Source organism: Rhodamnia argentea, chromosome 2 (assembly GCF_020921035.1).
Source record: "Rhodamnia argentea isolate NSW1041297 chromosome 2, ASM2092103v1, whole genome shotgun sequence".
Taxonomy (NCBI): domain Eukaryota; kingdom Viridiplantae; phylum Streptophyta; class Magnoliopsida; order Myrtales; family Myrtaceae; genus Rhodamnia; species Rhodamnia argentea.
Genome location: NC_063151.1, coordinates 25,033,695 through 25,047,638, shown reverse-complemented (window position 1 = coordinate 25,047,638; position 13,944 = coordinate 25,033,695). Strand labels below are relative to the sequence as shown.

The 13,944-nt window shown below is 44.0% G+C and overlaps 1 protein-coding gene across 1 annotated transcript; it reads left to right on the top strand.

Moving 5' to 3' along the window:
- The first annotated feature begins 9,857 nt into the window (after positions 1-9,857).
- Positions 9,858-13,736, top strand: LOC125313684 (pyrophosphate-energized vacuolar membrane proton pump-like). Its single transcript, XM_048273506.1, has 4 exons — positions 9,858-10,165; positions 12,102-12,676; positions 13,367-13,513; positions 13,611-13,736. The coding sequence occupies exons 1-4, from the start codon at positions 9,916-9,918 to the stop codon at positions 13,734-13,736; spliced, it is 1,098 nt and encodes a 365-aa protein (XP_048129463.1). The 5' UTR covers positions 9,858-9,915.
- The last annotated feature ends 208 nt before the right edge of the window (positions 13,737-13,944 follow it).

The window sequence follows — 13,944 nt, the reverse complement described above, 5'->3', positions numbered from 1 at the left end:
TTATCGACGTACAGACTGGAGAAATCAAAACTGGTGAGAGACAACGGTTCAATAAGGAAGTCATCGAAAGCGGTAAGATTGTCGGGGGCACAACGAAGGGCCCGATTGAACGCCATGGGTACATCACCCCTTTTCGAGGATTCGGTCGTCGAAGTGAGCGCTTGATCAAAAAACATATGAGGAAAGTACACTCGGACCCAATGGTGTAGAATCCATAAAGGACCCAAAAAGGGGGCAGAATGATTATCCATCAGCGAAGATTGAGCATCCGACAATCCCCGATATAATGCAGCCAGGAACATTCGGCCTAGGCCAACATCAACACCACATGCCGGTTCATAGGCCATATCAAGAAATTCCGAGGAAATTCGACATGTGGGGAGACAAAAGACATATTTGCAAAGCCAACATAAAATGAAGGCTGTATGTTCCTCGAGAAGAATGGGTCCCGAAGGTTTAGCATGGCGATCCATGAATTCGCCATATGGCGGTGTCAAGGCAAAGGACATATCAAGGGAAAATTGGTCGTCCGGAGGTTGAGGGTCACCATCGATAAATGGAGAAAGACCAGTCAGAAACCAAATATCAAGAAGGGTAGGGGTCACTGGACCAATAGGCAAAAAGAAACAGTTCGATGACGGTGACCAAAAGCAACACAAACTACCGACGAGGCCATACTCCGAAGGATCAATGAATGTACCGCAAAAGGACAATAGGACATCTATCCCGGCCTGTGCCCGTGTGGTAGCCGCTTCTCCTTCTAATCGTTTGTACCGGTTGTAAAACCGATGGTCGAAGCTTGGGTATGAAGAAAATCTATAGTTACTCGACGACCAAGCAGAGGCACAGATAATAGATTGCTCGAAGGGTAACACTTCTTCAGAGAAGCGGGAAAGCAATTAATCAGTGAAGAGGGAGGTGGCAAACTTGTGAGATGCGGACCCAAAATTATGTGACCATTGCTGGGTTGGTGATCCATGAAGGATAAAGAAAGTTCCCTTTTGGCCTCATTGTGAGAGAAGGCGTCGAAGCGCAACAAGCGAGGAGCTGCGCGAGTACTCATGTGAACTTGATAGCAGAGTTTGTTTGGAGGCAATCATTATTTATAAGGGATTTTGAAGTAACCGACTCGGGATTGTGATGGCAGTTACTCGGACGTGGGCAATTACATGGATCGTGGCGGAATGCAATACGGAAAATAAGGAGAAAGAAGGGGAGATTTTATTGACGAAAATCAGGATACAAAGCCGCCTTGATTCCCTCAAGCGGTTCACAGAGTAAACGTTCAAACTTCTTATTTTTATCTATGTACATATTCCTAGTATGACGTCGGTCTACTTCTGCCCGCATAACCCGAGCGCAATCGGCTCGTTTCCTCTCTTCTAAGGAAGCCGCGAGCGTTTTCAGTTGATCTTCTATAGAGGATCGACGAGAAAGTACTGTCGATCGTTGACTTCGAGTCTCCTCTAGTTCTCTCTCTATCGCCAGCCTTTGTTGCTCCAAGGTAGCCTCCTTCTTATCTAAAGCGACAAGCTCGTCGACAGCGGATTGAAGGGATTGTTCTCCTTGAGTTACAAGTTGCCTCGCCTCTTGGGTCTCGTAACTGGGAGAAAAGAGCCGATCGGGAAAGTTCGACAAAGCAAGCACCTTGTCCCGACACTATCGAAAATGCATGAAAGGAGTAGGAAAGTGCTCCAAGAATGCTTTCAGCCGGCGGACTAAGCCTTCCGGAAGCTTCGCGTTGATTTCCTCTTTGACCGACCACTCCATCACGGATTGGATGTTTCGAATATTCGATGGGTTGTCAACAAAAGAGGCTACCCCTGAATGAACAAGGTCGAGGGAGCAAGATAACATGATTCCCAGTTTGTTGAAAATCTCCGAGTCGGGTGAGCTGCTTGATTCGGGCATACTCGGGTGATCCCAAGAGCGAGAAGAGCCGGCAGGATGAGCTTGAACGTCTTCGATGGGCGACAGAAGAAGAGAAGCAGCAGGAAGATCCCGGATAATATCCGTAGATGAAGGATCTTCAGGTGTTGAGGAACTTTCAGCTATTAAAGGAGCTTCGACTATCGGGGTCGGGACAATAGCAAGGGTCATCGAAGTAGGTTCCCCTTGAGGCTCTGTAGGCGAAGGAGCCGCGGGTGCAAACAGATCCTCAGCAATGGCAATATTGCTAGACACCCGAGCGGGTGGATCAAGATCTACCAAAGAATCTTCAGGACAAACGGTTGGAGACGCTTCGACAAGCCGAGGAACTATCGGAGATTCCACCGGAGATTTGCTCTTCTTCGCTATCATCTTTCGCCGTTTAAGAGAAGTGAGCGTCTCCTCATCGGCTCCGTCGTCAGAATCGTCACCTAACAGCGAAAATAAAGCAAAATCACCTTGGGCCGCTAATACCGCAAAGACTAGGAAGAAAAAGACCCACCTGAAACAGTCGTCGGACGTTTGCGACCACCAATCGAGAGGGCTCTGGTGGCACCCTTTTTCCAAGTTTTCTTCAAAGCGGGACCGAAGGGCAGTATCCGGCCGCTCTGGAGGATGGATGAGATGGCATCTTCGAAAGGGCTTTCGAAGGCAAAGGACGTCCACCAGGTCGTAAACTCAGAAGTCACGCCAGGGCTGGAGTGAAGTATTGTTGGGATATCCCCTGAAAACCGCTGATGCATCATGGTGGTAATTTTGGCACAAGAGGTGAACGGCCCATCAATCTTGATGTTATAGATCTTCTTGTCCATCGATGGGAAATCTATGAGATAAGGGATGGGCATGGGCACTGCTTGTCGAAGGCCAAACCGCCTAGCGCAGTATTGGGGGAATATGGTTCAAAACCAGGATAGAACCTTCCCTTGAGACATAGCCTGATTGGAAGGTCCCGAGGGAAGAGGACAAAGGTCCAAAAATCACGGTGGTTGAACCGTTTTAAGGTTCGAGAGTTAAAACAAAAATCGAATTCACCTGAGCGGTAAGGAAAGAAATCTATTCGATCAGCCTCGAGAGATAGAAGTTGTCGAAGAAAGAACCGAAAAGGTCGAACATCACCAGGGACCTTCAAGGGGACAGCTTGGAGTAGTCGTATGCCAAGCTTCAAGGGAACCATGTTGGGATTGAAGGAAGGGACGCTCTCAAACATGAAAGGGAAGTAAAATGCAATCCAAGATTGAAGAATCCAGAGAGGCCCCGACAATACACCATCCTCTTCGGAATTCGACATTAGCCGAGCGGCATAAGAAACACTCCTATACAAAGATGCAAGAGCAAGAGGGCCAAGGGCAACAAGATTCCCTTTTGCTAGAAGAAGGGCGAGATCGTAATAGTCCTTGGACACTTTGAGTGTTGGGCTAAAGAATAGATATTTCGACAGCCGTAAAAGAAGGAAGGCTGTTCGTTCCTCGAGGGAAACATCCCCGGACGTTTTACTATGGGCATCGATGAACTTCCCATAAGCAAGAGAATCGTCAGAAATGGGGCAATCCTTAGTTTTTCCTAGATTCTTGACCGATGCCCCATAAGGAGAGAGACCAGCTATGGCGAAAGTATCTAGAAGGGTTACGGACATAGGACCCCACGGGAAGAAGAAGCAATTAGTGGAGGAGGACCAAAAGCTTGTAACGGACCCTAGCGGACCTCTATTCAAATTATGAGACAACATGCTGACCTCAAGTGCTGTCCCGATTTGCGCTGTTTCCCGCAGGCCAACCGTTGGAGTATCCTCTTGAAACCTTTGGAACCAAGTATAAGCCATGTCATCAAATGACGGAAAACTCCTAAATCGCTGAGCCGGCATGGACCAAATGTCCTTTAGCGAAGAAGCTTGAATGGGAAGCTGCTCATCGGCCCGCATTGGAAAGCAAGACCGAAGAGATGATGGAATATGGTGGTGATCATGGAGACTAGGCCCGAGAATGAGACCGGCGTGCTCTCGTCGAGAGTTCAACAACTTGAGGAAACAATGATCAGCGTCATCACTATTAATGATCCCATCGAAGCGGGCGATGAGTTGGTGAGGAAGGAACTCGGGAGTTTCGGTCGCCATGAAAGCTTGGAATGCTCGGAGAAAAGGGTTTAGGGTTTAAGGGAAAACCGCTGATGAAGAAAGACGACAATTGGGAGCTTTTTTAAGATCCTTAAAAAGCAAGATGAAAAAGGGCCAATGGACGGTACGAAGTCGAAAAGGTTGCGTTTCGGGAAAAGAGATCAAAAGGAAAGCGTAATCATCATTTGTACAGCTGGAGATCACCAAACCGGAGGAAGATATTTTAAAAGAGGTAAATCTTCGATTTACATCTTTTAAGGGGGCATATGTTGACACTTAAAATAATCCAAGAGAGACTCGTGACAAGCACGTGAGGAAGCGATAATCGGCTACGAGGAAGAAACACCGAAGCAAGGAACGTTTCAATCAGAAAGGTGCCACGTGTCGGGATAAATTCCGGCGCCACTTCATTCTAGAACAAGAAAAGCGCGCGGAGGGAGGCCACGATCGAAGCGGTTGGCGGTAATCCCCACGAGGTAAAAAGAAAAGGCGCGAAGACTAGGAAACCGTCATCCACGTGGCTTATGGAAAAAAGCAAAGCGTGGGGCCAAAGGAAGAAACCGCTCGGCGGTTACTAAAGAGCTTGCCTATAAATACCTCGCAATAGCAAGATACACAGATACACAACAAATCCAAAACACCTGCATTATCAAACTAGCTCTTAGCTCTTAACCTTTAGCCTTTAGCCTAGCCTAGCTGTAGCTTTGAGATTCCCGTCGTCGATTCAATTCCGGCGAGTATCATATCCAGAGTTAGGTGTCGTCGATTAGATTCCGGCGTCTACTCGTTAGGTTCAGATCGCCGTCGATTAAATTCCGGTGTTGCACCCTTCACCCATCCCGTCCAATACCGTCGATTCAATTCCGGTATTGTGTCCTATAATTCCCCGTCCAAGTCTTGTCGATTGAATTCCAGCATTGTGTCCTACGTTATTCCCCGATCCCGTCGATTCAATTCCAGGGTCACGTCGAAGTCCGTCAACGTCTTGTCACTATTGCGCATTGGGCCGTCGAAGTTGTCGGAAGCCCGTTTGTAACGCGCCCTTTTGTGTAAATCTATTGCATTTGACACTCTCTCGTCCAAAACCGACCCGAACCCCTTTTCGGAAAACGAACGGATTAAGTTCGATAAAAGATTCTCGCGCAAGCAACCTTCTTTGTGCCATAGTCAATCCGGGCCTAGAACCCATAACCAGCAAAGCCTTGTCGAAGGATTTTAACGCGCAACAAGTTGTCAACCGGAACATCGACCATACTGCCCACATTTCATGAAAGATGCCAAACTCTTACAGGGTTCGACTAAAACATAACTGAAATTAACAACAAGATCATGGAGTCAAAAAGGCTTGATTACAATGATGGTCAAGTTTTCGGAAGCTTTGGTAATCGCAGATTGATGCTTAGGGCAAGAGTACAAGCACAACGTTTCAAGTGCCGATCATATCATACCATGATTGACCCTATCCACTCCCAATAATTTGTAATGCAACTCGGAAAAATACTCACAAGACTTCCCAATAGGAAGTGCATTGTTTACTTTCACCAGCCATATGACATGCGATGTCGAAGAATCTCCGTTTCTGCTCATACTTTTAATATTTTATGAATTACCCTTACTTTATCATGAACTTTTTCGGCAGTTGTTCTCTCTAACTTTTTTTAACGTGTGTTCCCACACCAGTTTACTTTTGGAGCAAAGAGAGGACCCGATAACCTTAAGAGCTGAATGAAGTATGTTTGTGGTTTTGACAATCTTGGTCGAGATACTGCTGTAATCATGTGACGATCTCTCCTAGAAGGCTGGAAAGCATGCTTATTGGACAAGCTAGAAAGCATAACAAAGAGCCATTTCCTTCCATTGTGCGACCAGGGAAAAACTCACAAAACTTCCACATTAGTAATGGCTTTGATTTGTTTCTATTTAACTTGTCTTTTGGTAGTCTTGTTGCGGAGTATGACGTAGGATTGGGTTTGGGTTTGTGGCTCTCGAACTGGGCCAGGAACATGATTTGTAGAAAGTAGGTTTTTGGGCTTGTGAGGCATTTGATCTACCATCTCCATCTGGTAGCAATTAAGTTTTGGACATGATCTGCACAGAATTCTGCTAGCGGAGGTCTCTCTCCCACGCCAGAAGTACTCTTTATCACGTTTAGTGCAAGACAAGAAGTGAAATTATCTTGATTATCCCCCTAACTCCAATGTAAGTATTAGACAATCTACAATGGTCGATTCGCGATAGAATATTCATTTGATTTTGCGTTTGTTGGTCGTGTATGAATATAAATGTGATATTTTATTCATTATTAAAGAAGAGTTTTACTAATTAAGTAAGGTTAATTCCACCTTTTCCAAGTTTTCCGTTTTTTCTAAAAAAATGATATGTACTAAATGCTTCTTTACCTATGTCGAGAATTTGTTAAGAGAGTTGTAAGATTGACACATGTTGTTATCTATAAATATGGATGAACCGGAAGTTTCCTGTATCGGATTGATGTAGCGAAGTGTTGCCATTGTATGACTATGAAGTTTGGAGTTTCGCAACAAGCTAGTATTACTTTTGTTTGCCTACTGACTGAGACAATTACTTCGTTGATTATACTCTCCGTTTCACATAAGAGTGTCAAGGTTGTCGGTCTTCGGCGTTAGGTGGAGATTAGCTAGCTTGAAGAGGGAAGTTGGAAGTAGATATGTTTACGTATGTTAATTTCTGTTGTTGTATCATTTGTACTAGTCTATAAATAGGCTCTGTGCAGTGGTTGTCCATTCACACATTAAACTCTTTATCGTGTAATCATACATTTCTTATTCAGATTCCTTTACTTTCTCGTAATATAGATTAAATGCAGTCAAAACCATGCTTCTTCTTTGAGATCTCTTGCCATCCACTGTCAGACCCGCGATTTAGTATTCGGATCCTTCTAAACCTCGACTTTAAGACCTAAGATCGACTTCTGTTCCTTTTTCGATCGTCATTCGCTTGTTTTGACTACGATCGCGTCGAGGTTTCTGATCGGTTGAAGTCAAGCCACGATCAATCTGGCATCGTAATATCCGAAGTGTGGACTATTTTTACTAGTATTACTTTTCTTTGCCCACTGGCTGAGACAATTACCTCGTCGGCTCCATTACTTGTTTCACATTCTGATAAAAATCTTATATTTTAGAGAGATGTTTACAACAATTAATTTCTGCTGTTGTGTCCTTTGCTGTATGTCTTGTGTCCGACTAGATATTTCCTTTGTACCAGTCCATGAATAGGGTTTGTGCAGTGGTTCCCCCAACCAGATATTAATCTCTTTATCAAGTCACGGCATAGTTCTAGTTCTTACTCTTGCACCATTGCTTTCTTAGTGACTTGATTCAATGTTGCGAAAAGTCAAAACCAAACTTCTTCTTTGAGATCTCCTGCCATCAACTACCAGAGCCCGCAATCGAGTATCCGAGCCTGTGCTAGACCTCGGCTTGAAGACCTAAGATCAAGTTCTTTTGCCTTTCTTGATCGTCGTTGGATTGTTTAATGTACAAGGACGGTAATCACGCCGAAGTTTCCGATCGGTTGAAGTCGAGCCACAATCAACCTGGCACTGACTTGCATTTTTCAGACTGCGTAATTTTAACGTGAACACCAAGAGAGGGGAAAAAAACACCTGTGAAAAACTAACTTCAAAGTCTGGCCGGGTAATTGTGGAACCCCCGATTTACAGGCGGAGGAGCTCCTTCGTTTCTTCATCGCTGAGGATGTGGAGAACTTTTGCAAGGCGATTTAGAAATTTTTGGTGGCAAATGACCCAAATAACTAGCAGCGAAAAGATAAGAGTCGCATCACATCTTGCGTACAAGAACTTAAAAACTAGCTAAGTGCGGCTATTTTTCAATCTCAGTATAAGGGCAAGAACGTTAAGTATACACAACCTATAAATAGAAAAGATGATGAGAAATTTCTGATAGTGGATTCAAAGCTGCCCCTCATAACCTTCCTGATCCAAAAGCTGACAAGGGTTATGAAACAACATGAGGCAGCATCCTGCATGAGAAAACAATCATACGACATGTTTCCGTATTCGCTACAACGGGCAAACTTTCCAACGAGTCGCAACGAGATAATTGCAATCCCGCCAGGTTACGCAAGCTGGAAAGATCCGGCAGCTCTTTTAAGGACGGGCAAGAAGCAACGCACAAAATCTCCAATGGTTCTGATTGCTCGAGGCCTTGAATCTCAACTAGCGCCGGGCACTTAGTAACCCCTAAATACCCCAGCTTTGTTAAGCTTTGTAGGTGAGATAGTCTCTCAAGGAATTGACGGTCCAATATATGCAAGTGGCCAAGGTTCTCCAACTGTCCAAGCACATCCAGTGGAATTTCTATCAAGCATGACTTGGTTACCTGTATTAGGAACAAATATCTGAAGGTGTGAAGGCATGACCATCCATCTGTGGACTCAAGATCAAAGAACCTCAACATCTCAATTTCCGGGGGAATCCACTCGAGAGATTGAAAGGTGGAGGCTGGTAATTCAACATTTCGGAGTTCGGTAAGGGTACTAAAGTCAGCGAGCAATATGGTCATGTCTGAGAGGTTCAATCTCAAAGATGTCAACTTAGTTAACCTCCCAATCCACTGCAGATCTTGAACTTGGCATGCATTTGGTGGTGCATTAGGCATGTCAAGATATCTAAAACGATCATGATCGGACAAAACCAGATATTCTAACTTGGTCGGGCTTGACACATCCGGAATCCTCTATAAAGATGAAGATAAAATGTCCGAAGGTGTCAAACTTGTAGGAAGCTCCGGCAACAGTTAAAGCTCATGACAATTACACTAACCCAAATCCCGAAGTGGAGAAAGCTGACTAATAGTTGGCGGCACTTCAGAAATACGGGGTATCTCCTAAGCTTAGGATTTTCAATGATAATAGTGCCCCAACTTCCATCGGAATTTCTGCCTCCAAAAATCCGCAATAGCTAGCTTCTTAATATTCAAGCTTCTCCAACATCCTGATTGCCTTAGGTAGCTTTCTCAATTTACATCTTTCCATGAGAAGCACCTCAAATCTCTTAAGCTCTCCAATCGAGTCGGGCAGCTCTATAATGTTCATGCGAGATATATTCAACTCAACTAGAGATTTCAGTTTTTCAATTGACTTCAGAAGTCACTCTACAGATGAATCACTCAAAAATAACTCTTGAAGATCAGATATATCTCCTATTGAATCCGGAAGCTCAAGAAGTTCCAACTTTTCCATCCTTAGCATTGATAGACGCTTTAGATGGCTCAATGAGTTTGGCCATTATTGATGTACCGTGCCCAGATTGAGCATGGTTGGAGCTCCTTTAAGCACCCGCAAACCATTACACGCATTAATTTCCAAGTGCTTCGAATGCGGCAGCATCCTAATGGATGGGTCAATTTCAACCAGCCTTCCACGATCCTTCACTACGAGTGTTTCCAAAGTCAAGCATTTAGAGAAGCTAGTCATCTTCAGTTTGGTTTGCAGTTTATTCATATTGAAATTTGGCTGAACTATATACAGAGGAGAGAAAATTGTAACTTGAATTTCTGTTCTTCTTGAAAAAAAAGATGGTTTGAGGTTTGATTTTCTTCCGAAATTTAATTATCCTGTCGTTACATCATCTGATTAGCAGGATACGAGGGCACTAACAACGATCAACCGTCGTAAACTAATCTCTTGTATTTAAGACCGCGGTGGTGCCTCTTTTGTCTTCACCGATTCGTGTGCTCACGTTTATCCCCTCGTATTTCGTACGACATAAAAGCAAATATAAATCACACTAGAACCCCGCCTCACCCTCTCTCTCTCTCTCTCTCTCTCTCTCTCTCTCTCTCAACATCAACTCTTGCGACGAGATAGCAAACATGGCTTTGCTCTCTGCACTGGGGACGGAGATATTCATCCCTGCCGGCGCCGTCGTTGGGATAGTATTCTCTCTGGTCCAGTGGTTCCTGGTCTCGCGCGTCAAGCTCACGCCGGAGCAGCGCGCATTGCCCGACGACAGCGACGACAGGAAGAATGGCTTCAGCGACGGCCTCATTGAAGAAGAAGAGAGCATCAACGAGCACATCGTACTCTCCAGGTGCGCCGAAATACAGCGCGCCATCTCGGAAGGTGAGATTGAGGTTTTTCGGTTGTTGGGTCTTCTTTGTCATTCTAGCTCGTTCAGGTGCTTGCTCTCTGGTTGTTTGCGCATTTCCTTTTTTTATCTTCTAGCCTCTTTTGAGATTCTCTGGTCGTGCGTTTTCTATTCTCTAGTTGAAATTTTTAGTGCTCAGCTCTGAAATTTTCTGAAGCTTATAGTTTCTGTCCTCTGTTTGAGTTGAGACTCTTAGCTTATGTCTGGTTTCTTGAACCATGGAAGCGTAAAAATGGAAGTGTGTTCTTGTGGGTGTTCATTTAGACTAACTCAGATTGTGTTCTAATTCGACAATGATTTGAGAGTTTGAGGTGAACAATAATATGGGCGAAACGAAAAGTTTGAGTCTTTAACACCTTTTGGCGACCGACTTGTCCCAAAGGTCGGGCCTTTACAGTGTCAAAGAGTTTTCGTTAGGGTTTTCACTTTTCAGGGCCGCTCAAGCTGCAGAAGGCATGGTTTTCGAGGTTTTGGTTTTTGTTTATTTTTATGATAAGGATAGTGTTGAATATTATTGTCGTATGGAACAACGGAAGGAGCGCCAAGCGGTGTGGTGTAGCCCTTTTCATTTTTGTCTTCTGGGCATATGAAAATGGGCTGGCGTTTGTCATTTTCGTCTTATGTACATAAATGAAGTCGGTCTTATTTTGTTCGGATCTTGACCGGGTCCGAGCTCTATAGAGCTGAATCACGTGACTTGCACGTGAATTCCAAGGAAACGCTAAAGCAATCCTAGAGCTCCTATTTCTATGTTCAGGAAATGGCTTCAGCTACAACGTAAGTCATTTCCCAAAACTCAATCAACTCGCCAACTGGGTTTGAAGCCACCTTGATGTCTGTGTTCAACTTTGATTCCCTTAGCAAAATTGTCAAAATGGTCTCATCAGAATACTTAAGTCTTTTATGTGAAGGTTGTTGCATAAGCAGAACGATCTTTACAAAACGAATCATTAGGTTGTTTCCCCTCTCATAATTTTGGAATATGTTGATGTGCACGGGATGTCGATTCACCTCCTAGCTTTGAAGATGTGTAAATTTCTCACATCAAACATGGGTGGTTTTTATCACAAGAAGAGTGGCGACCATGCGTATACACTGTGCAATGCACATGCTTTTGAGGATGTAATTGCTACTCTTAACAAATTGCCCATTTCAACAGTCTAAATTGCAATACGGTAGGGGCTGATCTCCAAACAAGAAAGCTATGCAGATTTCAGTCGAAAATGAAGTTAGCTTATAAGTGTTAGTTGCTTCACATGCTTTAAATCAAAATCTTCTAAGTAATATGTGGCTCTTACCTTTGAAATGAAGTAAATAGAAAGCCGCGGTTCTATCAGTCTTCTCATCCAGCCTTCCCCTCATCGTCTTGCCGCCTAAATAAAAATAGACAGTAAATGAGCCTTGATGTTGACGGAACAGAAATTAATGTTGGGGATGGACCTTAGGGCTTCCTCTCTATCTGGAAGTAGGGAATCCCTTTTCATGATCTAAACATATACAACACTATAAACACCAAAAAAACCGTAATGTAGCAGGATTTCCAAAAAATCTTGGTACTTATACTTTATGTCATTCCAATGCCAAAAAATATTTGTATAGTCCTTACCATGATTTGTTGCTGTTTGAGAATTTTGCAAGCAGCTTTCAAAGCTTCTGCAGATCATTGTGCCAGGAAGAAATGACAGAGAATTCTCTCGTATGCATATTTTGATGCGATGGGATAAATTCATAATGACCACTATGAGTAGTTATTATGTGGGAGCTAGCCATTCTAATCAACGCATATGCTATCCTCCCTTTTCTTCTTTTTTGATGGAGATACATTGGTATTATTAACTCGATCATTGAAATGACGTTTCTAAGCTTGTGCAACTGAAAAATGATTGACTTGTGGACATGTGGATGTAACAGGTGCGACATCTTTTCTATTTACCGAGTATCAGTATGTTGGAGTTTTCATGATTGCCTTTGCAATGTTGATCTTCCTGTTTCTTGGTTCTGTTGAGGGCTTCAGTACTAGGAGCCAGCCTTGCACTTATGACCCATCAAGGATGTGCAAGCCTGCACTTTACACTGCCATCTTCAGTACAGTATCGTTCTTGCTTGGTGGTTTCACCTCAATCCTATCTGGCTACCTTGGAATGAAGATCGCGACTTATGCTAATGCAAGGACAACTTTGGAAGCAAGAAAAGGCGTTGGGAAAGCATTTATTACCGCATTCGCGTCTGGTGCAGTAATGGGCTTTCTACTTGCTTCCAATGGTCTTTTGGTACTTTTTGTCACCATCAATCTCTTCGAGTTGTATTACGGAGATGATTGGGAAGGTCTTTTTGAGGCTATTACTGGCTATGGTCTTGGTGGATCTTCCATGGCTCTATTTGGAAGGGTTGGTGGGGGCATTTACACCAAGGCTGCCGATGTTGGAGCTGATCTTGTTGGGAAGGTTGAGAGAAACATACCTGAAGATGATCCAAGAAACCCAGCTGTAAGTCATATCATGCTTCTTTTCAAAAGGGAAAATATAGCTCATCTTTTATCTATCAACCGCTAACATAAATTACCAAATGCATACTTGAGATTTGAAGGAGAAATTGTTTCGTCAAGCATTTCGTGTTTAAGCATTAGGATAGATATTTCTTTTCATAGAGGAAACAATCGATAAGATTTTGCCCTCTCCAACGGCAAATTTATGTTATACCTTTCTTTTTTTTTCTTTTTCTCTCCATTCGCTCATGTGTTTGGCCCTTATAAATCTCTAGTTGCTCCCGCTAATCCCTCTCCATGTCTCTTTCCCGCTCTCTTCTTCTCCTCTTTCTGCCATCTATCATCAGTAACACAATGTGGCCCGTCGAAGGTCTGTCGGAGTACCTCACCATGACCGAAGGTTCAATCAATGACATTGAGCTCGCGAAGAAGGCGTGTCAGTGTTTATATTGGTTAGTGTTTAGGTCTGAGTAGGCTGATGCTTATGTTGGCAGTATTTAGGTCTAAATAGGCCTTTCTGATTTATATCTACCATGATGGTTGATAGACACACGGCTGATATATGTTTAGATTTGTGATTGCAACTTACAGTGGTATGAAGACTAAACATCTTGCACGTTGCGTTTTACATGTTTAATTCTTTAGTTATGTGCTTGAATAAACTATTCGTGATCGGACTTCCTTACAACAGGTGGATGTGTCCAAGGCAAAGATGAAGGGTAAAGTCGGAGCTATGCTCTGTGCTGGACAGACCAAACAAAATTCTGCGAAAATTGATGCTGAGACCAAGATCGTAGCAACCCGATGGCAAGGAGAGGGGCAGGAGGAGGAGATAACGGTCAGGACGGCAGTGAAGATGTTGGAGAAACCAAAAAGAAGCTGAATTGGCCAAAGCGAACGCGAAGCAATATGGCTGCTACTATGGCGCAATGAAGGACTACCTTATGCTCAGAGGGAGCGGATTCCAAGAGCCGACCAAGTTCGGTGGAGGAGCAGAGAAGGTGCGGCTTGTGCCGAAGCCGGCATCTGGTGTAATGGGCAAGCGATCGACGGTGGGATGAAGGATGTTGCCGCCTTTGCTCAAGACACTACATGAACAGGCGCTGGGCTTGGCACCTTGCTTTCTCCGACTAAATGTTTTAGTGCTTAGTTACCCACGTTTTAGACGGTTGTGCAACGAGACATGTTTTTCTTGAGGTTGGTTCTTCTTGCTGCGAGCACGGGCGGAGGGTGCTTTTTCTTGGCTTATAGGACCAAGAAAAATAGCTC